General features: G+C 46.5%; 1 protein-coding gene across 2 annotated transcripts; it reads right to left on the reverse strand.

Moving 5' to 3' along the window:
• Positions 1–924: 924 nt before the first annotated feature.
• NUB1 (negative regulator of ubiquitin like proteins 1) lies at positions 925–27,130 on the reverse strand. Of its 2 annotated transcripts, none has more exons than XM_045792292.2 (15): positions 27,018–27,130; positions 24,064–24,181; positions 21,651–21,818; positions 19,698–19,756; positions 18,629–18,699; positions 15,783–15,965; positions 15,517–15,608; positions 13,499–13,605; positions 7,787–7,973; positions 6,999–7,106; positions 6,059–6,211; positions 3,740–3,886; positions 2,228–2,323; positions 1,367–1,544; positions 925–1,165 (listed from the first exon to the last, which is right to left on the reverse strand). In XM_045792292.2, the coding sequence occupies exons 1-15, from the start codon at positions 27,086–27,088 to the stop codon at positions 987–989; spliced, it is 1,917 nt and encodes a 638-aa protein (XP_045648248.1). In that variant the 5' UTR covers positions 27,089–27,130; the 3' UTR covers positions 925–986. The 2 variants fall into 2 exon arrangements, with proteins under 2 accessions (XP_045648248.1, XP_045648249.1); XM_045792293.2 differs by lacking the exon at positions 27,018–27,130 and adding an exon at positions 26,819–26,963.
• Between the last annotated feature and the right edge of the window lie 630 nt (positions 27,131–27,760).

The following is a 27,760-nucleotide window of genomic DNA, read 5'->3' on the forward strand; positions in this document are numbered from 1 at the left end:
AGGGGCAGGAACACATCTGGCACTCGATTCCGCACACTGCTGCTGCCAGCTGTGTCCTGGCTGACCGGGCTTTCATTCATCACACAGCTCCAGAGGAACGGATGGCGTGGCGAGAGTGCTTATCTGGGCCATTAAGAGGCTAACTGCGTACCTTTAGAAACAATCTGCTGTGACACAGGTGTACCAAAACCCCCCACAAATCCGGAGAAAATAGATCTTAATCTCTGATACCTGAGCGAGCAGTGAGTTTAATATGAGAGCACAGCATCTGAAAATGCTAATTAAAAATTAATCGCTTTGTTTAGCACTTAAGACTTTCCCATTTAATAAAAGATTTTATAAAGAATTTTGAACAGCTATACATTCTCAGCTTCAACCTTGAATTTCAAATACACGTTTTACTAAACTAAGCATGGAGCACTGACTTTCCATCTGCCACAACTTGGTACGGCTGCCACGGCTCGTGCCTCATCTGTAGACCCCCCAAAGCGCGTGGAGTGGCTGACGGTTTAAAGGGTGTTTTCGGGATGGGCGGTGAGGCTGCAGCAAGAAGGGAGGAAGAGCTCGGCAGTGAGCTCACTGCTCAGAAGGGCAGCAGAGCGGGGCACAGTGAAGAGGAGCTGGGTCTGGATGCTTCCCCTCCCCATTAACTCTTCCTGGAGACCTTCCCCGGGCCACCCTGTTCTCCAGAAGTAAATGTCCTTCCCGTTTCCGGGTAAAAGAAACCACGCGGGGAAGACCGGTGGGGCTGCAGCATCCGAAGGCAGCAGGGAAGAACAGATCAGGCCCAGGCCGCTCCCTCCCTGCCCTCCCCTGGCTCCCTCTCCCCTCCTGGCAGCCCCTGCCCCCTACCGCCCCTTGGCCAAGGAGGAAGCACTCTCGCAGCAAATCAGATGAAAAGAAGGAAAAAAAAGAAGACCTGCATTTGATTTTTCATAATGATAGAATTTATAAGCAAAACCTCAGTACTTATTTCTGCTCATTATTCAGTTTTTCTTTGTTGCTGACTTTATATTTTCTACATAGGATAAGTACTCTGCAATAATAATTTCTTCATCTTCCAGAGTTGAGTCAAGATAATCTTCTTCGTGTTCTGGAATATCTTCCAATATTTCATTGACGGCTTCTGTCTCCATGTCTTCATCTGTTGAGGCACTGGAGGTACCTGCAACGGAGCGTGGTCACCGCTGAGTCGGGAGAACAGGAGGAGAAACACCGCAGAGAGACGGAGCTGACCCACGTCCCCCAGGCCCTCCCTGGCCACACCGCGCAGCCCAGCGCCTGCGTCCGGGAGGGCACCGCCTTCTCCCCGCGGCCGCTCTGGGTGAGCCGCTCCCGATCCAGTCTTCAGAGACCCCAGACCCACCTGCGGAATCGGAAGGGGATGTGGATGGCGTTGAAGATGAGTCCTCCACCACAAGCTGCAGGTCAGGAGGAAGACTTCCCCCGTTGTGGGCCAGGGTCTGAGCTGCCAGCTGCACGTTTCCTCTGAACACCCTCAAGGCAGCGTCGGCCGCCACCGCGTCGAAGCCCATGTACACCAGCTGGGGGAGAACGGGGGGGGGGGTGACGGCGGCTGCGGCCCACAGGCCACGGCTACACTGTGCGGACCCACGTGCAGCACTCGTGTTCACGCCCGGCCAGGGAGGACAGCCTTACAGGGAGTACGTGTCTGCCCCCGGCGTGCACATGGCAGCGGCCTCCTGCCACACCACTATTGCCACAACAGGTGCACGGCGCCGCCGGGGAAGGACCGAGGAAGGAGGAGCCCGATGTGCCCGTGCCCGGTCCTCTCAGAAAGGCACGGGCTTGTGGGCCGATAGGACGTGCTAGTCCTGGTGACCAGGGCCTTCAGAAAGGCAGTCACAACGCACTCGGTGCGCCAGCGGGGGAGGGCAACGGGGACAGAGGCGCCACAGTGACACCCTTTTCGGTCACTGGCGGGGAGAGAAGCTGAAAGCAGCAGTAGTTGGGAGGTAAAGTACTGTTGCAAAGAGGAGAAAAGCCTACAGAAGGGACTTCCAGTTGCTCTCCGATTTCCTACTCTCGAAGGAAACACCTCCTGCTCCCCTTCCATCCATCACAACAGCCGCGGGCTTGGCCGGCCTGCTAGGGTGGACCTGAGTCACGCCTGGAGCCCTGTCCTGCTGCCCTGTCTCCTGGTCACCCTAACCCCCCCCCCCCACAAGCTGTACAGGTGGAGGGGCGCAAATACATTCTCCCTTACCTGGTCAATATTTTCCTGGGAAGGACTTTCTTGATGGTTGTTGGTTTCAGGGTCTGAATCATTTAACCACCACATCTGAGGATTACTGAGAAGAATCTAGAAACAGACAGGAATTTACTCATCACTCACACCTGCTCACCTACTCCGACTAAGCACCTACTTGGTGCTCGGCAGACAAGTGCAGGATGCTGTGGGGGGGACCAGGCACAGGGTGCGAAGGAAGCAGAGAAAAGGGTCCCTGAGCCCAGGGGCGGGGTAGGGATGCCGGGGTTCGAAGAAGGCTTCCTGCAAAGGGGACATCTGAGTTGAGGTCTGGAGGAGGGGCAAGATGTGCCAGACGAAGGTCCCTTCTGAGGAAGCAGGAAGGGACAAGAGCCAGCGGCTGGAAAGAAACCAAGGAAACAGCCCTGGTGTCAGAGCTCAGCCTCTGGGGCGACAGGTCATGGAGGGCGATAAACAAAGGCTTCTCGGGCCCTGCAGGGCTGACCCGTGTCATTTCTCTTTGGAAAAGTGTCATGAGCTAGATTTAAAATGTCAAGGAGAGATGAGCTTTTTGACCCTTGATTTTCTATCACACAATACCTATTCTTAACCTTCCAGACCCTCTGGGAATGTCCCCTTACGTTACTTCTAGACTGGTGGCACGTGGCACGGTGCCACTCGTGTAGTCAAACCTATGGCGGAGCCTCACCAGTCCCAGAACCTCCGTGCAGTCAGAACTTCCTGCCTTTATACTGTTCCGGCACAGGAAGCCAAGCTAGATACTCGAATCCATTTATAAATTATGTGTTTGTGTGTGTGTGTGTGTGTGCGTGTGTCTACATAAACGTTCACTTGTGGAAACATGAGGAATGGACCGGTTTTGAGAATAAAAGGCAAAAGCAGGGCAGGCTCCTCGCTGCCTGCACGATCCGGTAGGAACTCTTCAGCAGCGCAAACAAGGGGACACCTGCCCCCCGGCCCCGCAAGCACAGCCCCGGCAGCTCCCCAGGGCCCCTGCTTTGCGCCTCCACCCCCACGCTGCCCTGTGTCTGCCCGGACGGGCACCCCGTTTGCCTGGCCCACGTGTGATCCTCCACAACTTGGCTGCACCCTTGCCCCCACGTGCTGTGCTCCCACACGGTGGCCTTTCCTCCACTGTGTTGTCTCCCCAGTACTCTGGGGGCTCCGTGAGGCCAACATGCACTGACTGAATCAATAAACAATATTCAAACAAACCATTTAAATTAAAAGAAAACTACACTAAAACTTGCATCCCTGTTCTCTTCCTCCACATCACGGAAACCTTACGGAGCTCTGCCCTGTGGGCTCCTCCATCCTGGCTCTGTCACTGGGTTCAAGAACGAGAGGCTGACCCTTAGATCCAAACCGGGACTGAGGAGAAAGGCCCTGGCAGTGGGGCTCCGCGCACCATGGAAGGACACTGGAGAGAAGCCTAAGTGAAGGAGGGGCCCCTTGGCCCACAGGCACGGGCGCTCAGGGCAGGCTGGGGGGGGGGGGGTGCGCCGCTACCTTCAGGGCTTCGTCCAGGTTCCCGCTGGCCTGATGCAGGGCCTGCTTGGCCGCGTGAGTAGAGTAGCCCATTCCTTTCAAAGAGTTGATGTTCTCCAGCCGGCGTCTTTTCTTCTCTTTTTCCTCTTTCCTTATTTGGGCCAATTCCTTTAGGAAGACAGCAAAGTCACGGAGTTGGGGATTGAGATTCTGTAAGAAGCCTGCTCAATGTGCTCTGTAGGATTCTTGGGGTTGCCAGGCAAAGTGAAAAACAAAAGAAGGGGGATGAACCTCTCTCTGCATGTCTCGCCCAATCACCAGCACGAGGGCGGCAAGGACGGGGGCCCAGCACCGCTCCTGGGGCAGGCCAGCGGGAGCCGGAGACCTCTGCCCAGGGCGGGAGGAGAGTGCCTCTCGGAAAGCACCACCCCACACCACAACAGGCCACGCAGAGCCAGGGAGCTCATCGCTGCCAGGCCAGAGAAGTGGACGGACCCTCTTCTAGGGAGGGGGTGCAGGAGCTGCCTGCATGGCTGGGAGGCCTTCTGGGCCCCCGGTTAATTCCCGGGGATTGTATTAAAATGTGGAGTCTGGTGGGGCTGGGGGGGGCAGTGTCCTGGGTGATACCAAAGCCGCAGACCTACCCACCCCGCTCCAGGCAGCAGTGACTCAGGCCGCCTAGGCCCTGGGAGACCATTTCAACCTCCAGAATGCTCCATGTCAGCAGACAAAGGTCATCTAATCCCACACTTCTTGACCCTGACTTTCAGAAGTGCCTTCTGTTGCTGCAAGAGTCTGAGAAGGGCTACAAAGAGTTCTAGCTGATTCTCTCCCACCCTAACCCCAATCAGGAGAGTTCAGAATTTGTTTTTAAAACAAATGTCATTTAAAAAAATGGATTTTGGGGGCGCCTGGGTGGCTCAGTTGGTTAAGTGTCTGACTCTTGATGTGGACTCAGGTCATGATCTCAGGGTCCCAACACCCTGGCCCCCACATCCCCACGCTGCCCTTGTCCTGCCCGCTACACAACCACACAGGCCGGTGAACTGATTCCATTCCACTTGCATTTCGACTTGGATTCGCACCTACCCGCCGCGTAAGCTGCCTTTCCCCTGCCCCACCCTCTGCTTCCAATTTCAGCTCTTCCATTTATAGTCCAGAAGAAACATGCGAACATTCACACACACAGAAAGGTGCTGCCGGCCAGCAGACACAGGACTCAGGCTTCATCTCGCCCAGATCTGACACAAAGTCAGAGCCTCAAAGTACTGTTTCTTTAAGGACAAACGTCCAGGTTGCCCTCCTTTTAATCATGTAGAGACACAGGAGGAAAGTACTTTTTCTGATGTTTCCCTTTACACTAGAAACTGGACAAATAAAACAGACGGGGCGGAGGACAAGGGTCCTGCACTGGGCTACGCAGCAGAGGCAGTGCTGGAGACTTCTGTGATTGGAGTCTGCAGCTAGAAAGGACCTGTGAGAAAATTGATGCCGACTTCTCAGAGAACAACAGTGGCTCCGCTTCTCAGTAGCTCATCATCACCTCTCTCTGGACCTCAGCTCTTTTACTGTAAAATTAGCAATATTAGATATGGTAACATGCCCTCTGACTCCAAAATCTAAAGTTTTTAAACCTACTTATTTATAATTGTTTCAAATGATTGTAGTTTTGTACCTCTGCTTTCACATAATGTTAATTGTCCCTATGACCTGACTCATGTTTCTAGTTAGGACGCCATCCCAAACTGTAACACTGGCTCCGTGGGAAAACAAAGCCCCATTTTTTTTTTTTTAAAGATTTTATTTATTTATTTGACAGAGACAGAGACAGCCAGCGAGAGAGGGAACACAAGCAGGGGGAGTGGGAGAGGAAGAAGCAGGCTCATAGAGGAAGAGCCTGACGTGGGGCTCGATCCCAGATCGCTGGGATCACGCCCTGAGCCGTAGGCAGACGCTTAACCGCTGTGCCACCCAGGCGCCCCACAAAGCCCCCTTTAAAATGGTTTCCCGAAATCTACCCTGACGAAGAGAGGGAGGGAGGGAGGAGACACACACACAGGCTACTTGGGTAACGTCCTTACGAGCTACTGCCACCACAGCAGAACGGAAAACCAAGGAAACTGCGCCGCCTGACAAGTAATGCAATTAAAACGAATTTCTTCCGTTTCTTCCCGGTCTGAAGCATAAAGAGCTCCTTGTGATTATAACCACCACGGAACAATCTTTTTCTCTTCTTTCACACCCGAGAGCTATGGCATCTTGGAAATAGGCTTACTATTGCCTCAAGTTTCACCTACGCAAAGGCCGAGACCCAGTGTCGCCGAGACCACGTTACGGTACCTCTCTGCGGTTGGTAATGTGGGCTGCCGCGTGGTCCACGTTCCCGTCACACGCCCGCAGGCCAAGCCGGGCCTCCTGGGCGGTAAACCCCAACTGCAGCAAATTGTGAACTTTTGATGGATCAATATACAGCTCTTTAAAGAGCTGACGTGCCTACAGACAAGAAAAAAATACAAGAACGTGTAACTTTAACAACGTTAAAGCTTAATAGAAAGCTAAAACCTGAAAAATTAAGCTAGTACCCAATGTGAATTACGATGTGTCGGATTTTAGATAAAAACTCTGAACTCTGCTTATTACCAACTAGCTCAAAAAGAATACAGACACCACTCTGCCCGTGTGATGTATCATAACAGAACAGAAGGAAACAGGCTGAGTATTATGGGAGGGGCTGGTATTCACTATCTCTTCGGGTTTTGTAATCAAATCCCCTGAATCTGAGCTGTGCACATGGCATTTCTCATGGTCTCCTGCAACTGGGTGTAGCTACGTGGTGAAATCTAGGCCAGTGGCTAAATCTAGGCCAGTGGCTGCGGCAGGAGCGACAGCCCCAACTTCTGGTCCTTCCAGAGGTGACCCTGGACTCTCTTGCCCCCTCTGCTGGCTGGAAGAGGACTGACAGGAGCAACGGTGGCTGCCACACACAGGCTGGCCGGGCTGCTCCACTGACCCACCTGCTCAGCTCCACTCTGCTAGATGAGACGTGGAAACTGCCAGCCAATTAAAGCCACTGTCTTTCTGAGGTGTCCCCATTACAGCATCTCACCCACACCCTAACAAATACAAGTATGGCGCTGGCGTGTGTGAGGCAGAGGGCACGGGGGACAGACGCATGTTCCTCCCTAGTCACAAAATACTGACTTTATGAAATACTGAATGTTTGGGGATGAAAAAAAAGTAGGTGAAAATGGCTACGACTCTGGAGTATTCATTTTCTTACCTTGTTGAGATAGTCACGAGCCTCTTCGCCATTTCCACTGTGATAATTTCGGATACCTTGAAGCAAGTAAAGTCTTAAAAACAATACCTTCTCTTTCCCACAGTTCCCCTAAAATTATTGGGAAAAAGGATAAAACTGTCTTATTTCTAATTACAGATCTGTAACATTCACACTTGTAATTCCTTCACCCCTACAGGGACAAAAGAGCATTCCTAAAATGTTTCTATCTTCCCTTACTGCTGAGGGCAAAAGTAAAGATCTCAGAGGACAAGGACATCCCCTGTCCCACAAGGAATGGTGCCAGAACACTGGTCTCCAGGTGCCCAGGACACTGGTCCTCTGGTCAGAAAGGAAGTGTACAAAAACCCAAACTAGGGATATTTTATGCTGCCCTGAAATTTCCAAGCAGAATTCTAATTTGTGGAAATCACCACACAAAAATCCTTATTCATAGTGCTGGAGCTGTGACTCATTCATGTCAACTGTTACCATTCGAAACGTCTATTTTTTTCTGCATTAAATCTTCCATGAGACTCTACTGAACCTAGTCACCAGGCCGCTTGGTCAGGGTGATCATCGACGGGGTTCTGGGACTGGAAAACTGCGTTCCTCCAGCTAAACACTGCACAGACCAAAGTAACAGCCCAACTTGTAATACATGTCACAATCCCATTAGCGAAGAGCTTAACGAGAGCACCGAGCACACCACTGTCAAATCCCCTTCTGGCAGCAGTCTAAAACGTTTAACAGGAATAAACTCAAATGGTAGAAAAATCCCAGTAACATACTTTTATGTGCACCAGTCTCTGATGGTTTTCTCCGTAACAGTTCTTAAAGCACTTCTGAGCCAGGTTTAATTTTTTCTCTGCGTCGTCCAGGCACTCCAGCTGCTCCAGGCGGAAGTAGCACCACACTATATCCAGCTGCAGGACCGCGTAGTTGTCCACCGTGTCCAGCAGCTCCCGGCAGCACTCGCTGGGGGGCGACAGGAAAGGGCGCTGCAGCAAAGTCGCACTAAAACCTTCTTGTGAGTTAGCGGAAGGCTTTCCCCGGTTTCGCTGTGTTCCCAAAGACTGTTCCATGGCACACCCCCCAATGCTTACGAAGGGAGCTGTATTTATCATTGCGATCCTCCCAGTGGGAGAGAAGCAGTTAGGGCTCAGGAGTAGCAGTTTAATACCCCCTTCCCCCAGGGCACGCACACGCACGCGCACACACACACACACACACCCTTGCTACACAGGGAACAGCAGGAAGTGGAAATGGGGTCACCGTGTCAGAAAACATGAGGTCAGCAAACATGAGGAGACCATGGCTTAAAGCAAAGGTTTCCAGCCCTGACTGAAAATCAGAATCACCTGGAAGTGAGGAATTTATTTTATTTTTTGGTTTGCACTGGTGCTGAGACCCCATCTACATCAAATTGTAACAGAAACCTCTGGAGACAGGGCCTGGATGTTGCATTTTGAAAATCTTTCCGGTTGATTCTAATGTGCAGCTGAAGTTGAGAACCAATGCTTTAAAGACACCCCCTGCCCCCAAATCACTACTTACTATGAATGCCCCAACTGACAAAAACAAGGCATTCATGTCCAATCACAGTCAAGCTGGGGGGGGAAACAGTCCAGAAAATGGCAGGCTCTAAATGCTTAGCTGAGCTGGGGGCGCAGGTGCAGGCTAAATGCCGTCCCCAGCTCCAGATAAGGCAGAAGACAAGACGACGGAATGCTGGCAAAGATGGACATCAGGCTTATTTATTCTGCTTTTAAAATGTGATTTGCAGAAATTCATAATGCACACCTAGACCTCACGTCAGAACTTTGTCAACAAAAAGGGAAAACATTCAGAACAAACTTCGAAGGTCTTGCCTATTTGTTTCCATGGGTATTCTATTAAAGATAAGACTGCACTTGTGTAAAACCGCAAACCACACCCCCTCGAGCTTCCCGCCTTGCCTATCAAAATCTGCTCGGAAGAAACAAAGAAAAACCAAAGAAATGTTGTGATGGTGTCATTTACGCTGTGAGGCAGGAGTCTGCTGAGCGGGACAGTCTGCTGGGTGTGGGACAAATACACCAGAGCAGGCTTTTCAGTCATCTGTCCTATCTTTTTCTCACAGTCTCCACTCTTTGGGAAGGTTGTGTAAGGTGCCCACGACATGTGACACACACGCGCGCACACAGGTCCGCGCCTGGGCGGGGGGCACTGTCTCTGACCTGTCTGCTCAGCCTGGGAACTTGCCTCTGAGGAAGAGGAAAAACTCTGTGGACTGTGGTCTGACCTTACATTCTAGACTCCTGTTTCTGTGACAGAAGACAATCCTGCCGTCCCTAAGAAAGCAGGGGACATTTTGTCACAGTTTTCGATGCCCTGTGCGCACAGGCTCATTCGTGTTTAAAATGCATGAAAAGCAGGGACAGAAACTGCCTCATTTCAGGTAAAAATAGAACCATGTGTGCAAGTTCAGCCCAGAAAGAACGACTGTGCAGCACAAACGCAAGCACAGGTCTCAGACTAGCGAAGGACAGGTCATTCTTTTTGTTTCCAAAACAGCACTTTCTATTCAGATAGAGGCCTATAAAAGAGATCACAAAATCAATACTAACAGTTAATAATTTTGACACCGTTAGGCCTATATTTGAACCTGATCAAGTCACTCGGAAAAAACACATTTTTAAAGCCTTGTTTGTATAAAATTGTATCTTAGAGTATATTTTTATTAGTACTGCCTTGGCTTAGGATAGCTTTCACACTCAAGGGTCAAGTTTTCATGTTAAAAACATTAATTAAAATAAATGAGCAACATCTATTTAAATAAAGCCTACTAAGCCTAGCTTTAGAAAAATTAAATCCCATTTGGGTTGAATCAATTAACAGAAATGTACTCTATTTGCCTTATAAGTTTTAAATTTTTATGTAAAATAAAGATCATTTTCAAGAAAGGCAAGCTAAGCTTACGTATCTCCATGTTTTTTTCGGGGAACGTCGATTAACAAGTCAGTTTCAATCACTGGCTTAAAAGAACGGGATTACAGTGCACCTCAGTTGGTGTTTTCTTATTTCTTGTACTTGGGACTCATTACAGTTCTTTTATCTGGGGGTTTACAGTTTTCATCAAACTGGGAAAAATTCTGGCTGTTATTTCTTAAGATTTGTGGGGGCCCAGCTGCCTCCTCTCACAGGGACTACAATGATCCATGTACCGGGTCATCTGAAACTGCTTACAATGCTGGATGTTGTGTTCATCTTTTTTATGTTTCGACTTCTCAGTTTCCTGCTGGATCATTCCTGTGGCCCATCTTCACACGCACCCATCTTTCTTCCGTGGTGTCCAATCTGCACTGACTCCCACCCAGCTGTCTTCGCCTCAGACACTGCTTCTCATCTGCAGTTCCAGCGTGGCTCTCTCGTGGACGCTCCACGTCTACCTAACACGCTCCGTCCTTTCGCTGCCTTCCTGCACGTACAGAATTCGGTTACAGTGACCACTTCAATGTCCTAGCCGACCAATTTTATCCTCCATGTCACTTCTGGGTCTGTTTCCATGGACTAGATTTTTCTCTTTATTATGGGTTGTATTTTCTTGCTTCTCTGCATGACCGTTGATTTTGAATTGGTGACTGGATATTTCTGTATTGTGGTAAGTATTACCGAGCTTTGTCTGGGATGCAGTTAAGTGACTTAAAAACAGGGTGATCTTTTAAAGGCTTGCTTGTAAGCTTTGTCAGGTGGGACCACAGCAGCCTTTAGAGATAGTCTTGCCCTACTGCTGAGACAACACCCTTCTGAATTCTGTGAAGCACTGCGATCAAAAGTTTGCCGCTGTGGCTGGTGGGAGCACAAATTATTCTCGGCCTTCTGAACTCTGAAGATTGTTCTCTGCTCCTCTCGGGCGGTGTTTTCCTCACATGCATGAACGGATCGTTAGTCAACAGAATATACCAAGGAGACCTTTTGAAGCTCTCGGACCTACTCCCTCAGGCTGCTCTCCCCTCTCACACTTTGGCCTCCCTGCATTCCCAGCTCCATTTGTGCAACTCCAGGGAGCCCAGGAGGCCCCACCTGGCCTTCTCGTCCCTTCACGGCAGTCTAGAGACTCCCTAGGCAGGGAGCTGAAACAATCACAGGGCTCCCCTCATTTGTTTCCCCACCTTAGGGATCACTGTCCTATACCGCCAGAAAACTGAAGTGTTCATACACTTCGCCCAAATTTTCAGTTCTTTCAGGCGAGAGGGTACATCCAGTCCCCGTTACTCCATCCTGGCCAAAAGCAGAGCTCCCACTTTACTGTTTAGACAGGGAGGAAAGAAACTACTTTGGTCATACTACATACCACTCTCCAACACGTAGAACAAAGTTCTGTCAGAACTTTCAGCCTACCTGGAGGTGGGAAGGAAACAGAACTACTGAAGTCTCTTCCACCTGCATCCCTGACGTGTGCTAGACCCGATCTCCTTTACTAAGAGAAAGAACTCACACTAAAATTATGCTAATAAGTCAGCCTGAATAAGGAGAGCTTCAAGAAAAAAATGTCATTCTCTACGGAGGCACTGACAAGTATTACTGGGTTGTTATATCTACTACTTACTGAACATGTCAATGTTCTGTGAGCTGAAGACACAGTTATTTTTATTCAGGGGTTCCTGGAGACCTGAGAATTATTTCAAGGATTTGTCTGGGATAAGATTGAGAAAGGTTCATAGAGACAAATCAAAATCAACCATGTCTCGGTAACTGCTGAAGTTGGATTAGAAGTACAGAGGAGGGCGCCCGGGTGGCTCAGTCAGTTAAGTGTCTGCTCAGGTCAAGATCTCAGGGTCCTGGGATCGAGCCCAGCATCGGGCTCCCTGCTCCTCCCTTTCCCTCTGCTTACCACACCCCTGCTTGTGTGCTAGCGCTGTCTCTGTCAAATAAATAAATAAAATCTGTTAAAAAAATGCATAGGAATTCACTATACTAATCTTTATTTTTATGTATGTTAGAAATTTTCCATAATAAAAAATCACAATTATGGAAGGAAATGAAAAACGCGTCTGAGTTTGAAGGACCTAACTTAGCACCTGCCCCACGAACAGCCGGAGGGAATGAAGGCAGCACAAAAGCAGAGACAAGCAAGCGGAGGAAGAAAACCCAAACGGTACCAAGCCCTTGTCCTAATTATTTTCAGATTTGCCTCCTCCCCACCAAATAGCCCCTTTTTTGCTTAAGTTAGTTTAAACTGGGATTTGTTCACTTAAAACCCAAGGTGCTTGCTGCTAATACGGTTGGCAAACTACAAACATTTGTATTTATCCTCTTAAAGTGTACAGTATATCTCGGGAATTCATCAAAATGGAAAAGAAAATAACCTAAACGTTCACTTCTGACCATTTTCAAATATCAAGGCTACTTTTCAAATGTCTCCTCTGCCAGGATTATAGTCTCTTGGGTGCCACTTCCCGTCAAGAGGAATCAGGAGCCCCTGGGAAACCGCTGATTTCTGGTCTGGGGCAGGAAATGTGTAGGGTGAGGTCTGGAACAGCTCTGGACACCAGACACCACCGGGATCAAGTCAAAAGGATGCAGGACGGGACCCACTTGTTGGCCACAGATGGTCAATTTAAGCACCGATGAAACCGGTGAAACACATCAAATGTGTTAAAAGTCGAGTTCATATTGATAATTTAAAAAAAAAAAAAAAAAAAAAAAGGAAGAAAGAAAACCTCACTGGTGATATCCTCTTTGGAGAATTCTAGGGAAGTACCTCATTTATTCTGAAAACAAGAAAACAGGAAGAAAGAACCAAGCATTTTATTCTTTCTGTACAAACTGTACCTCATTGTAACCAAACAGCTGATGAGGAAAACACTGCTTTTCAGAGGAATCCCAGCAATAAATGCAGAAGGAACAATAAGGTATCACTATTTTGCAGCCCCTAATGAAACAACAGATTTGGGGAATGATCAAGAACATCCACACCATGGGGCGCCTGGGTGGCTCAGTCGTTAAGCGTCTGCCTTCAGCTCAGGGCGTGATCCCGGCGTTCTGGGATCGAGCCCCGCATCAGGCTCCTCCACGGGGAGCCTGCTTCTTCCTCTCCCACTCCCCCTGCTTGTGCTCCCTCTCTTGCTGACTGTCTCTCTCTCTCTGTTAAATAAATAAATAAAATCTTTAAAAAAAAAAAGAAAGAACATCCACACCAAAACCATCCGGGGAAAAGTGGAGGGAGACTGCACGGTGGACAGTGCAGGCGGACAGCACGGCACAAAGACAGACCACCCCCATGCGGGCTATAAAAATAAGTACGTATGTTTATAAAATTCTTTACAGGGAAGAGAGATCACAAATCTGAAGGGATGAAATAATTCACAAACTGGTCTACACCATAACTACTCTTTTCACTGTAACCATTGGTCTTGGGTGAAAAGCTGAAGTCTGAAGCATATGGGGAGGGACGGTGCTGTGTATAATCTGGGCTATCTGCCTTAACACTGGTAATCACCAAGTACAAAAGCACCTACCAGAAGTATTTGTCAGCATCCAACAGACATGGCAAGGCTATTCCATATTCTTTTCTTTTCAGGAAAGCTCTGCCCTTCTCATGATATCCCATAGCTAACATAAGGGCCTAGAAAAAAATACGATTTAAAAAAAAATCATTTTATAGTAAACCAAATTGTATTAAAAGCATATCAACTCTAAAGAAATCAAATTAAGATTTTTTTTAAAACCCAAGTTCACAACTCAATCCAAAAGCCAAAATTAAGAAAAATATAGTCAAAGCTTCATTTCATTCCAATGCTGGAATCAAGCACTCAGCTGAATGTGGCTGACAGGGTCATAACCAGCACCTGTCCGTGTGTTTCCATTAGTTTATTTTAGTATCTGCTGATTGAGATTTCCAGTATTCAGTAAGACCAAATAAATAAAAAAGTAGCTATTAACGCTTGTATCCCTTTAAAAAAAAGCATTCATGGGGCACCTGGGTGGCTCAGTCGGTTAAGCATCTAACTCTTGGTTTCAACTCAGGTCATCATCTCAGGGTCATGAAATCAAGCCCTGCATTGGGCTCCACGCTGGAGCCCCCTTGGGATTCTCTCTCTCCCTTCCTCTGCCCCTCCCCCTGCTCATGCTCTCACTCTCTCTCAAAAAAAAAAAAAAGTATCCATTTCACTTTCTAGTTTTTTGTTTTTAAACAAAGATCTGAGAGAGCGCGTGCACGAGCAGGGGATCAGAGGGAGAAGCAGACTCCCCACTGAGCAGGGAGCCGGACACAGACATGGGACTCGATCCCAGGACCCTGGGATCATGACCTGAGCCAAAGGCAGACGTTTAACTGATTGATGCACCCAGGCACCCCTCACTTTCTAGTTTTAATCAAGTTTTTTTTTTTCTGAAGTATCTGTCAACTCTAGTATTCCTAAAACAATTTTTAAAAGGTAATCCATGGGCACCTGGCTGTAGAGAATGCTGTTCTTGATCTCAGGGCTGTGAGTTCAAGCCCCACATTAGGCACAGAGCTTACTTTAAAAAAAAAGGGGGCAGTCCAAAAATGTTTTTAAGTTCATTAATATTTAAATTTGAATTTTAATATAATTCGGTCTTGTAAAGGTTTTCCAAAAAGTCTGGATATCATCATTTATTTTTTTTTAAGATTCTTAAAATTAATCTTCACACCCAACGTGGGGCTCAAACTCACAACCCTGAGATCGAGTCGCATGCTCCACCAACTGAGCCAGCTGGGTGCCCCTCGATGTCATCACTTAATGTAAGAGAGTTGTGGGCAAATAATTACCAACATTTTGAAAACAAACAACCATCAATCCACTGATAGCTACCAAGTTCTCTCATTAAAACTTTAATCCTTCATTTTAAATGATGTAAGTCATATAGTGAAACCTACTCAAACTTGTCCTTTAAAGACAGAAAATTAAAATTGACTTGACCCACAGTCATTACAGCTCTTTATTATCGGAAGCTACTGGACTCCAGATCAGATACTAATCTCAGAGTCCCAGCTGTAGAATGCGGCTATAAAGACGCCCTGGGATGTGTTCAAAGACAAAACCACGGCCTGCCTATTCCAGATTAGCAAAGGGGGAAATAGGAAGGCAGGGGAGAGATGGCAGAATACCCTGTCCGACTTTTCCCAAATTACATGCCCCCCCCCCCCAGCCCAGCTCCCTATTCTGATCCATCCCTTAGAGGACATGGCCCTCTGGTAAAAACCAAAAACCCACACCAAAACCAGCACTGCTGCGGGGAGCCACGTGTGCAGAAGGCAGTGCCCCCCGTCACTCCGGAACGTTCGGTCACCGCCGCAGGACAGTGCCATCGAGCTGTTTTGTGCTACTGCAATGAAAATCACAGGCTGAGTCGGCTGTGCAGGTGCTCGTCAGAGGCTTCCATCCTGTTTAGAAGCTCCCACGGAAAGAGCTGTCTCTAATCCTTGATGACAGTCCAAGATAAAACAGCCAGAAAACCACTTCTGTTCTGACAGCAAATCAAAGCGCCAGCCATAAATTTCTATAGTACTTACTTTTCTTTCTGAAGGAGGAATTCTGATTGATCTGCCTGTCTGGTTAGCTATGTCTAAATATGGTGTGGTTTCTGGATCCACCACCATCTCCGCTGCAACAAAACCGAGAGGAACGCCATTAATTCAACACCAGAAGGCAGCAATGGGCATTCCGAGTACTAGACTGCAGAGAAGACAAGTCCCTGACAACGGTGACCGCTGCACCCCCCCCCCCCGGTGTCCCCTCCCAGCCCGGAGGGAAATAAGGAGCCCAGAGCTCTGTGTACCTCTCTCTGCCAGGATCTCCAGGCCTCTCTTGGTCCTCTGAATCCTTTTTTCTTTTAGTTCGGCTTTATTTTGCTCTTCTTCTTCAACCTGGAAGTGTTTCCTCACATCCTCTTCAGACTGTTTTAGTTCAAGCACCATAGCTTTCACATTGTGCGTCACTCCTTGTTCTTCAAGGGTTTTCCCTGTAAAAACCAGAAAAGCTTATCACGAAAAGAGCCATAAATGTACTGGATCACAGTCCGTTCTGTTAAATGGAACTCTGAAGCCTGCGTTCGTGCCTGCGAGCCGCCACGCCACATGCTCGGTGAGAACACGCTGACATCTGGCTGTATGACTCTGTGACTGTTAAGCAGAGCGTAAAATCGGCCAGTGAATATTCGTACCCTCTAACTGGAGAAATAATACACCCAGTTCACAGCAACAGATGAGAAGCCACAGTGCAGCAGGCACCGCGAGAGCTAATTCACTGTGGCGGTTAAAAGCAAACCTCTTGGGTTCTTTTTAAGTCTGTGGTCCTGAGTAAAGCCCTTACGCTCAGGACCTTACACATAAAATGTTAATAAAGATAGTGTCAGACATCAATGAAACAGAATGAAAGCATATTCACAAAATCAAAAGCTGGTTCTATGAAAAATTCATCAAATACACAAACCTAACAAAATTAAGTCAAAGATGTAAATAAACAACCACCAAAATGCAGAATAAACACAGATGCATACAGATTTTTAAAAAATGAAATATTATGAACTATAAATATATAAATTTGAACATTTTTCTGGAAAACTCCGTTAGATTTTTTTTTCCTTGAGAAACCTGACAAACATTCTAACATTCATGTAGAAAGATAAAGATACACCAATGGCCAAGTCACCTTGATAAAGAAGAGCCAAGAACGGGACTCATCTTACTAGATTTTAAAACTACAACAAAACCAAAGTCATAAAAAAACCTCTATAGGTGAAGGTGCTCAAAAAGTAGAAACTTCCAGTTACAAAATAAATCCATCCTGGGATGTTACATACAGCATGGTGACTAGAGTTAATAATACTGTATCGTATATTTCAACATTGCTAAGACAGTAGATCTTAGAAGTTCTCATCACAAGAAAAAAAATGTTTATGTGAGCTGACGTTATTGTGCTCACTCCACAATATATACGAACACTGAATCATTGTGTTGTACACCTGAAACTAATACAATGTTATATGTCCATTATATCCCAATAAAAAAAACCTCTATGGTTCCGGTCCAGGAATAAACCTATCAGTAAACGGAAAGAATGGGAAGTGCAGAAAGAGTTCTAATAAAGGGGGCACCAAGTACCAGTGTGGAAAGGGCAAGTTTAGCAGGGGTATTAGAAGAATAAAGCTGGATCCTTAGCCTTTACATATATAAAGGGGACCTCTGGACAGACTGCAGACCGCATGCAGATTAGGCTTATAGAAGAAAATGTAGAAGACTGTCTGTGTGGCCCTGGGCTTGGGGAAAGAGCTTATTTAAACACAAATGACAAGGTGGAAATTGATGGATCTGATAACAGTAAAATCAAGAATTTCCGCCCAATGAAGAATACAACAGAAGTGTCACAGAGATGAGAGGACAGTGAAAAGCTATCTACGACATGTGGAACAGACGATGGGGAATGGCTCACGGAGAAGGCAGGCTAGGGCTGTGTGCAGGCTGCATCCCATCAAGCTAGGATGTGAACCTGACTCTCTAAGCCCTAAGAACCTACTGGAAACCGATTGTAGTGCCTGCCTGAGTGGCTGCAACAGCTAAGTGGTCTCCCAAGCCCATTCATGCTTCCTTCAAGTCCATTCCCCTACTGCACCCAAAAGGATGTTTAAAACCCAAATGTGTCGTGTCACTCCCCGGCATCCAAGGCTCCCAGCCTTTCTTAGGAGAAACACTCTAATACTGCACAAGTTCACAGAGCCCAGGTTCCTACACAGCAGCACTGACGCCACGGGCCAATGAGTCTTTGTCATGGGAGCTGCTCGGCGCCCTGATGGTTCAGCAGCATCCCTGGTCTTGACTCACTGAGTGACAGGAGCACAAGCCTCCATCCCCATCCCACAACCAAGTCATGATAACCAAAAATGTCTCCACACATTGCCCAATGTGCCCAGGGTGGCAAAACTGCCCCTGGTTGAGAACCGCTGCCACAGCCTTTTCTCTGTGGCCTCTGCCTGGCCCTCCCTCCTTAGAAAGCACTACCCTCCCCTCACTGTCTACACTCGGCCATACGGGACCTTTTTCAATTGCTCAAATTCACATCAGGGCGCTCTGATAGGAGGCTCTCTCAATTGGAACATGCCCCGCTGCCCTCACTCAGCTTTAGCACTTCTGCCTTGGAGAGAACTTCCTGGAACCCCCATTTCACTCTGAGCACACCTACACTTCCCGTTCTATAACATTTCCTCAGACCTTCCCACTAGCACAGAACACCCAGTAAACACTGATTAGAAAAGTTGTATTCTGCTTTACGTTTTGTTTTTTTTTTTTTTAAAGATTTTATTTATTTATTTGACAGAGAGAGACAGCCAGCGAGAGAGGGAACACAAGCAGGGGGAGTGGGAGAGGAAGAAGCAGGCTCCTAGTGGAGAAGCCTGATGTGGTGCTCGATCCCAGAACACTGGGATCACGCCCTGAGCCGAAGGCAGACGCTTAACGACTGCGCCACCTGGGTGCCCCTACGTTTTTATTTTAATCAGCTCTACAGTAATCAGTTTTAGATTATATATGCAGTAAAGGCACTAGAAATTTGTGAATAGAAAACAGTGAGAAAAAAAGATGCAGTCATTACATTAACTCAATATAAAATCTGCACTTTGCCATGACATACCTAGTTGAAGCTGTTTCTTGTTTATGACAATTTTGATATAATTTTCTTGAAATCCAAAGGTTTCAGCAATTCTGTAAAATAAACCGGTACAAGTTGCAGGTAATCGATTTATTATTATCTGTTAAATAGAGTTTAATTATGACAGCTATTTCATACGTTTCACTCAGAAAGCCCAGTGTTTTGATTTACTGTCTCCCAAACACTTCACGATAAAGCCAGCTTACTAGACGGTTATGCGAAACTGTGTAAGAGACAGTGTTCTTTTTTGAACTATCTGCTTTACTACTTGTTTCCTCATGAAGTGGAGACCACTTGTGCGGAACAGCCATCTGAAGAGGAGGGCCCTGGCTGCATGGCAGGAGAAAATCCATTCTCTATACCTTCTGCGGTCTCCTTGGAGGAGCCCATAATAGAGGGCTGTTCCAAACAATCTCCTGCTCATGTGTGTTCAATGAATGATGCTTCCTGAATCCATCCCTAACAGCCCTGATGCGGACCAAAGAAAATGAGAAAAATCAGCTTCAGAGACGAGGGCTAGCTAGCCCTGGAGGTACTCAAAACACTTACCACTTAAAAATATAGAAGTGGATGACATAACCAACCAGGTCTCAAAAGTGAGAATGTCACTAGTACGGGACAAGTATTTTTTCTTTTTTACAAATGGGCCAATAGCCTGAAATTGGCTACACCACTTTGCTGAATGTCACAGCAAGTTATGAATGCACTACAAAATAAAATTCAAAGCTAATGATCTGATGCATATCAGGCTATTTATATCACTCATTCACTGCTTCAAGCACGTCATCAAGTACCTGGTAGGTGGGAGGCACAGAGCTCCCGCTGATCTCAAGTTACACCAGGAAATAGAGGCAAACGGGGCCAGTCTTGAGTTCTCGCTCTGCCCTTAACTGCCAGTGTGAGCCTGATCCCATTCTGCAGCCTCAATTTCCCTTTCCACTAAGTGAGGAGAGAATAGTACCTGCCCTATCTCTCTTACAGGACTGTCACAAAGGATCCTATGAGCCAGTGTAGGAGAGTCAAGCAGCTGGGGCACCGGACAGATACTTACTTTGACCTCAGTTCTCTGCCAGTGATGTGCAGTCGGGTCTCCAACAGGTTTTTCCTATCCTATTTTAAAAAAGGCAAATAAAAGAAACTGTATGGAAGGAACTAGAAGGTATTATGCTAGGCAAAATAAGTCAGAGAAAGACAAATACCATACGATTTCACTCACATGTGGAATTTAAGAAACAAAACAGAAGATCATAGGGAAAGGGAAGGAAAAATACAATAAGATAAAAACAGAGAGAGAGAGACAAACCGAAACAGAGTCTTAACTCTAGGGAACAAACGGAGGGCTGCTGGAGAGGAAGTGGGTGGGGGATGGGGTAACTGGGTGACAGGCATTAAGGAAGGCACCTGATGGAATGAGCACTGAGTGTTATATGCAACTGATGAATCACTGAACTCTACCCCTGAAACTAATAATACACTATATGTTAACTAAATTGAATTTAAATTAAAGAATTCAACAACAAAAAAAAGAAGAAAATGTACTATAGCGTGACACTTTTGGTGCTATTACTCCACCTATAAAATCAGGAAGGTTGATATCAGACAATGTTAAGGGCTGAAATGATGCGCGCCTGGCGAAGGAGCTACTGAACAGGACCTGTTGTGTGCTGACCCTGTGACCTAGCAGCCCTCAAGGGGGCAGAAAAACTGGAATCACCAGGAAAGCCTAGGAGACGATGCAAACCTGCTCAGATTCCACACCTGCCAACCAGCTCTCTGACTGGTGGTCTGGTTTCCCAGGGGCTGGACACTAGCAAAGAGGAGGACTATATAGGTAGCCCTTTGAATTCATGAACGGGCATCCTGAGGTAGATACATATATAATTTCCTCTTCCTCATAAGCTCTTTATTTTTCCTAGAAATTTTTTAAAGCTTTACTGAGATATAATTTACATTTCATAAAGCTCGCCTGTTTAAAATACGAGTCAGTGGTTTCCAGTACACTTATGAAGTTATACAACCATTATCATGATCAAATTTCAGAACATTTTCATCATCCTTTCCAAAAAATACCATATTTTGCACCCCCATTTTCTCCCTTTATCCCCCAAGCCCCAGGCAACCACTAATCTAGTGTCGGTCTCTATGGATTTACTCATTCTAGATACTTCATAGAAACGGAACTATACAACACGTGGCCTTTGTGTCTGGCTTCTTTCATAAAGTTTCTGAGGTTCCGCCATGTTGAAGATGTGTCAGCACTTCATTCCTCTTCATGGCTGAATGATAGTCCACGGTGTGGCTATAGTGCATTTGTTGATCCGTTCACCCACTGACAGACATTTGGGGTATTTCCACCTTTTGGCTAGACAGAGCTAGACAGAGCTCTTTTGTGAACAGAGCTGCTATAAACATTCACGAGCAAGTTTCTGCACAGCCACGGTTTTCATTTCTCTTAGAGTAAAACTGCTGGGTCCTATGGTAGCTCTGACACACACGTACGTATTTTCAAATCTTCTGAAAATGATTAACACTGATCGGTCCTCAGAGGCCAGCAACCTTTGGGTACCCTGCCCCAGCGCCATTTCTGGACTTGAACTACTGAGGACATGGCCCTGACAGGAGGTGGCCCCGCTTGAGCACTCAGCTGACCACCCTCTAGACATCTTTCCTGATGTGTCCTACTGTGCACGGTTTGGGAAACCCAGAAGTACTCTTTTAATTCCCCACTATTTCTAAATGTTCATTCAAACTCTAGAAAAGGTAAGCACGTGATGCATGGCTTTGTGAAGTCTGGGAGGCCTAAGAGGGACAAACCTACTCTGTAAATGTCTTAAACTTCTTAATTTTAAGAATCCATAAAATTAACTCTGAAGTTGATAAACGTTCAGCATGTGAAGTAACTTAGAAGAACTTAAACTTTGGATTGTAGCTTTAAAAAAAAATCATAATTGATCACTAAGTAACAAAGCATCGCTACATGTACTCATTTGGGAAAATTACTCACTTTTCTTAGCCGTGGAGGTAAAAAGACCTCAATTGTAGCAATTCCTGTTGTTTTATAATTTTCGTTTCCCGTGCCACGCTCGATTGCTTTGCAACGTATTTCTTCTATTACCTTTTCTACTTCATTTTCACAACATTCTAGCCGGTCAGAGTACTTCTTAGCAAGGTCCTGTGAAGCAAAATCAGAAAAGAGATCAACGTAGTGCCAACTCACAAAAGGGGCACAATACGGAACAGCGAATGAAGGACTCTGAGGCAAAAAACTGCTGAGTGGTGGTCAGCCCATCAGAGGGAAATCCAGACGGGCTTGGCATCTAGAGAGGTACAGAGCCTAGAACGGATCCAGGGAAAAATAAAAACAAATAAAGGATAGGAAAACAGACCCAAAAGAAGACGTGAAAATAACTGGGATTGTTCTAGGCTCAAAAGAAAGGTGGGCCACGATTTATGTCACTGTAATACATTATAAATTGCTTGAAGGAACAGTGAAGTGATCAACTCTACTAGAGGGAATAAAAAGGAAAAAAAAAAAGCATTCTCATTTTTCTAACTTGTGAGAACAAGTCAAGTGAGAGTTAAATAACTTTCTTAACAGAAAATCCTGAATCGTTGGTACTGGTTGTAAAATAATTTGCTAGAACGACTCAACAGAACTCAGCAGGATGCTATCCTTACCATCACAGTTTGTTATGAAGGACACAAATGAGTATCTAGGTGAAGAGATACACAGGTGGAGTCTGGAAAGGTCCTGAGTGCAGGAGCTTCTATCCCTGAGGAGTAGGGGTGTGCTGCCCTCTCAGCACATGGGTATGTTTGCCAATCTGGAAACTCCCTGAAACCCATCATTTAAGGGCTTTTATGGGAGTTCCATTATGTAGGCACGATTGATTACATCATTGGCCTCTGGTGATTAATTCAATCTCCAGCCCTCTCCCCTCCCCAAGGTTGGAAAGCAGGCTGAGAATCTAATCTTTTATCTCCTTTCTCAAAAGATTCTTTTTACTTATTTGAGAGAGAGAGAATGGGGGGAAGAGCAGAAGAAGAGGGAGAAGCAGATTCCCACTGAGCAGGGAGCTTGACACAGGGCTCGATCCCAGGTCCCTGAGATCGTGACCTGAGCCAAAGGCAGACGCTTAACCGACTGAGCCACCCAAGTGCCCCGAAAGTTTAATCTTCTAATTGAAGTTTGGTCTTTTTGGCCACCAGCCCCATCCTGAAGGTATTACCAAGAGCTGCCTCATTGGAACAAAAGATGCTCCTATCACCCTTACCACTGCGAATATTCCAAGGGTTTTTGGAGCTCTGTGTCAGCTACTGGGGACAAAGAACAAATAGCTTTCTTATGCCATACCTAGCTTCAGAGCCAAGGGATTATAACAAACAAATTCAGAAAAAAGGTCACAAGATGGGTTGCAAAAAATAAAAAGTGAGGCCTGTCAGGAACGGGAAAGACAGGAAGAAAAACTCTTCCCTCCCAAGCACATCACTGTGTCACTGCCCCAGACGATATGATGCCCTTGTGACAACCTTTAGTTCCTGATAAACACTCCATCGTTTATCTCAGGATACTTGGACTGAGAAAGCAAAGAAGTACATGCTATATTCCAATATAAAAAATTTCTGTCAGAAATGATGTTTTTCTGTTTGAAAAAGCAGGCAAACTTCAATTTCTAGAAACCTCACTACGTAAAATAATGCCATTTCTGATGTCACCATAAAAGATTGAGAAGTATTAGAAACATGTATTTTGGGGTGCCTGGGTGGCACAGCGGTTAAGCGTCTGCCTTCGGCTCAGGGCATGATCCCGGCGTTCTGGGATCAAGCCCCACATAAGGCTCCTCCGCTATGAGCCTGCTTCTTCCTCTCCCACTCCCCCTGCTTGTGTTCCCTCTCTCGCTGGCTGTCTCTATCTCTGTCAAATAAATAAATAAATAAATCTTTAAAAAAAAAAAAAAGAAACATGTATTTTGGACAAATGAACAGAGAGCCATAGTATAAAAAAAGCTGGGGGGAAGGGAGCAATTGTTTAAAGTGAACGACGCTAGCAAGGAGAACCGAGAACCAACCAGCTGCTCCCCGTGAACACGTAATACACACCCTTAGTGGCATCATCAATACCGCGCAGCAGCAGGGCAAAATCAGTTCCCAAATGCTAATTTTATGTAACACTGTGAGGGTATTAAAAATAGTATGTGCCTGGGAAATTAGAGAACATTCTCATATGAATAAAATCTTACTGAACAAAAGTAAGTTTTTCAATTCCTAGTAAAAAGTGGGTCCCTGCTTATCTCTAATACTTTTGGTTATGCCAAAACTTTACACAGGTAAACCTGGAAATTTCCAGGGACTTCAGAATCTTATTTACCAAGGAGACTTCTAACACTGCTATTTATTTTTGTCTTAAAAGAAAATACCTTCAATGCCAAACCGCCTTCTTTATTTTCGTCTGTATATGGAGGTTTCCAAAGTTGAATTCTGTCTTCCCTTAAGAACTGGGTCAATTTTGCTTGAAGGTATTTCTTTTGCGCCATCCTTGAAAGCAAAACAGTACATGAGCAATACCCCATACTACATTTCGAAGCAGTTTATAACTTACCAAACACGTTGATGTGTTCAATGTGGTAAGAAGAGCTCCCCTGCACCGCTCCCTCTCCTGTTTAATCTAAATTACTTTCATTTTATTTTTTTAAATTTTATTTATTTATTTGACAGAGAGCATGCATAAGCAGGGGGAATGGCAGGCATAGGGAGAGGGAGAAGCAGGCTCCCCGCTGAGCAGAGAGCCCAACGTGGGGTTTGATCCCAGGACCCTGGGATCATGACCTGAGGTGAAGGCAGACGCTTAACCGACTGAGCCACCCAGGCGCCCCTCTGAATTACTTTAAGTTTTAACTAGCTCTAAAGTTCTCTAAAAATACACATTCTATACATATGCTAAAATACACTATATACAGTTACATATTATACGTTACATAAAATACGTATTTCAAAGTTGCTAATATGTGGCAACATTTATTATGCTTTTCTATTTCTTTTTTTTTTTTTAAGATTTTATTTATTTATTTATTTGATGGAGAGAGAGACAGCCAGCGAGAGAGGGAACACAAGCAGGGGGAGTGGGAGAGGAAGAAGCAGGCTCCCAGTGGAGGAGCCTGATGTGGGGCTTGATCCTGGAATGCCAGGATCACGCCCTGAGCCGACGGCAGACGCTCAATGACTGCGCCACCCAGGTGCCCCTATACTTTTCTATTTCTTAAACTATTATTCTCTGATCTAAGAGAAAAGATCAAAGAAAGATGAGTCCCTAAAGCTGTTAATTTTCATAAACAATTCAACATAAATACAAAAATTCTCTTGTATTTGTATTTTGATGAGTTTAACACAAAGACCAACCACCTTGATAGGGTAAACATAAAAGCTAGCTGGAACAGTGAACTATCAATATTCTCTATATCGGAAATTTTAAAATTAAAAAGTTTCGCTAGAAAAATTTTATATATTTTGCAATAAGCACATGACAGCAGATCTATGTACACTATTCACATCTAACACGGGTTGGATCATCATTTTACGGCTGAAAACACCCAGGCCCCAGGTTTGTAAAATGCCTTGGCCCAAGACACAAAGTTAGGCAGCACCATAGTAGCACTGGGATTTCTGCCTACAACACTGGACTACTTTGCATTCTGTCCCGCAATCCTTTGCGGCTTGTCTGTCCTGTGTCTGTAACTAGTCTCTCCCAAAGAAGCCCCTGGCAGCAATGCAGTTGTCTCATCTCTCACTAGCATAGCAATTTGAAGGGGTGGGGAAGGCTGCTAGAGATGTCAACAGCCAAATCAGAGAAAGAGTAAGAAAAGTAAAAGGGTAACTAGCTTCTGAATGAAGACAAGTTCTATAGAGTAAAAAATATATATAAAGGTTACCATCACCTTGATAAGTAACTTTCTCTTTTTCTATATAGGGCCTGTAGTATTTCACACCCGCAAAACCCAGTTCACCTAATTTTTAAATGAAGTTTGTTAACTTCAGTGTATTCCATAAATGAATATTTTAAAAGAAAGTTCAAATCTATCCTATACCAGTCTGGGGGGAGAAAGAGGGTCATCAGGACAGGGAGGAGGAAAGGGAGGAAGGAACAAACACATCACGGAGGTTGCTGTGCAGCCAGGTGACCCACGAGAGAAACCTAGATCTTCAAGCACTAGCAAACTGCTGCTCACACAGAACAGCATGAGTAGCTTTTCAAACACAAATAACTCACGCCACCACCCTACATAGTTCCGTACGCATAAATCTTCATGAATTCTGGATTAAATATCCATGGGGAGGGATAATCATTTCACGGACTGTTGACGCAAGCGCTTTGTAAGGTCTGAGTAAAGGCCCGAAGGGTTTCACAAACGCAGTACGCACTGAGCAAATCAACAGAACAGATGGAAGTCCACAGGCACAAGACTTAATGTTTAAAAAAGATTAATCTGTTTTGAAATTTACGAAAATTTGTTATAGACAACAGAATAAAAAGTGGATACGTACTTGAAATCCAATCAAAAAAAGTTTAATAAACCAGTTTCAATTTTAACTACAGAACTGAAAGTTTCATTATGTGTGCCACACGATGTTTCACATTACAGCCAAAAAAGCAGTGATGTATGTCAATTATTTCTCAATAAAACAAGGACGGGGGAGGCCAGAAATTCATTAATATCACTGCTCCAAACTGAAAGCGAAATGTTATAAACCACTCCTTTAAAAATTTCACTTTCACTTCTGTAACGAATCGATCTATGGGACCTTTACCCAGAGCTTTTCAAATATATATATATATATACACACGTATATTCAAAATCCATCGTATTATCATCTTAGGCGGAGTAATAAAAGATTCTTGTACTAAAAAATAAGAGTAAGGGAAGGAGATGACAAATGCAGAACCAGATCATCAGAGAAATGCAGACTCAACCATATTTTCTCATTAAATAGCAAAGAAAATCTAGCTTCGACTGCAAATACGAATCCCAAATGACATATTTGGAATAGCAGTGTTAGGATTCAAGCTTTTTGTCCGGCTAATGAGATTTACTTTAGTGTATACATAACTTCCTCTGTCTCGCCCCCAGAAAAACTCCAGATGAACACCCCTCCACCCGGACCCAGCCCAGCGCAGACCTAGGGCCGCGCGAACCGTCGGCGCGTCCCCAAGCCTCGGCCAGCCTCCGCGCTCGCCGCCCGCCGCCCGCCGCCCGCCGCTGTGGCCGCGCCCCACCCCGGGCGGGGGATGCGTCGGGGTCGTGCCGGGAACAAGGGCGCCAGACAGCGCCGGTGAGGCCCCGGTCAGGGACCAAACGCTCGGCCGCCGCCTCCTCACCTGCGCCACCACCGCGCCCGCCGCGACCCGCCGAGTGCCCGGATGCGGCAGCGGCCGCCGTTTATTTTCATTCCGGGTGAGGCTGGCCCCGCCCCCGCCGCTGCGGCCGCCGCGCCACCCTCGCGCGGCCAAGAAGGAGGGTTGTGGGCGGGGTTAGAGGGCGGGTCGGGGGAATAGCTTGTGGGCGGGGCTAACGTGGAGCGAGTGTTGATAATTGTGTGGGCGGGGCTAAGTCGGGGTGGGCGGGGTGGGTGGGGCAGGGCGAGACGGGGCGGGGCCTAGGGGTGGCCTCTGGCCCGGGCTCACTGAGGATACCGCCCGGGCGGTGGAGACCCTGCGGGCGCCGACGCGGTATCCGCGCGGGATGGCGCGGGATCGCAGGCCGGACCCAGTTTGCTCGACTTCAGAGGAAATTGCTCCTGGCTTCATTTCTTCAAAAGCCTTGGAAAAAAGCCAGCGGACCTTGCAGGAAGAGCGCTCTCCCCCGGAGGGCGGGTTGTCCCCCTAAATGTCCGGGTTTTACTCCCGCTCTCCATCGGGCCTCCCCTCACGATGAAATTAGGTTGCTTCGCCCGGCTCCTGCCCTGGCGCTTCTTTCCCCCGACGCTGGCCCTGCTAACCAGGTATCCATCGCACCAGCAACCGCAAGGTCTATGGAGAGCCGCCTACTCCCAAAGCGCTCTGCCCAGCGCTGTGGTCAATGCAGAGCTATGCCTGGGCTCTGTCCGTACGTCCAGGTGAGA

This window comes from Ursus americanus, chromosome 3 (assembly GCF_024610735.1).
Source record: "Ursus americanus isolate L20-20 chromosome 3, mUrsAme1.1.p, whole genome shotgun sequence".
Taxonomy (NCBI): domain Eukaryota; kingdom Metazoa; phylum Chordata; class Mammalia; order Carnivora; family Ursidae; genus Ursus; species Ursus americanus.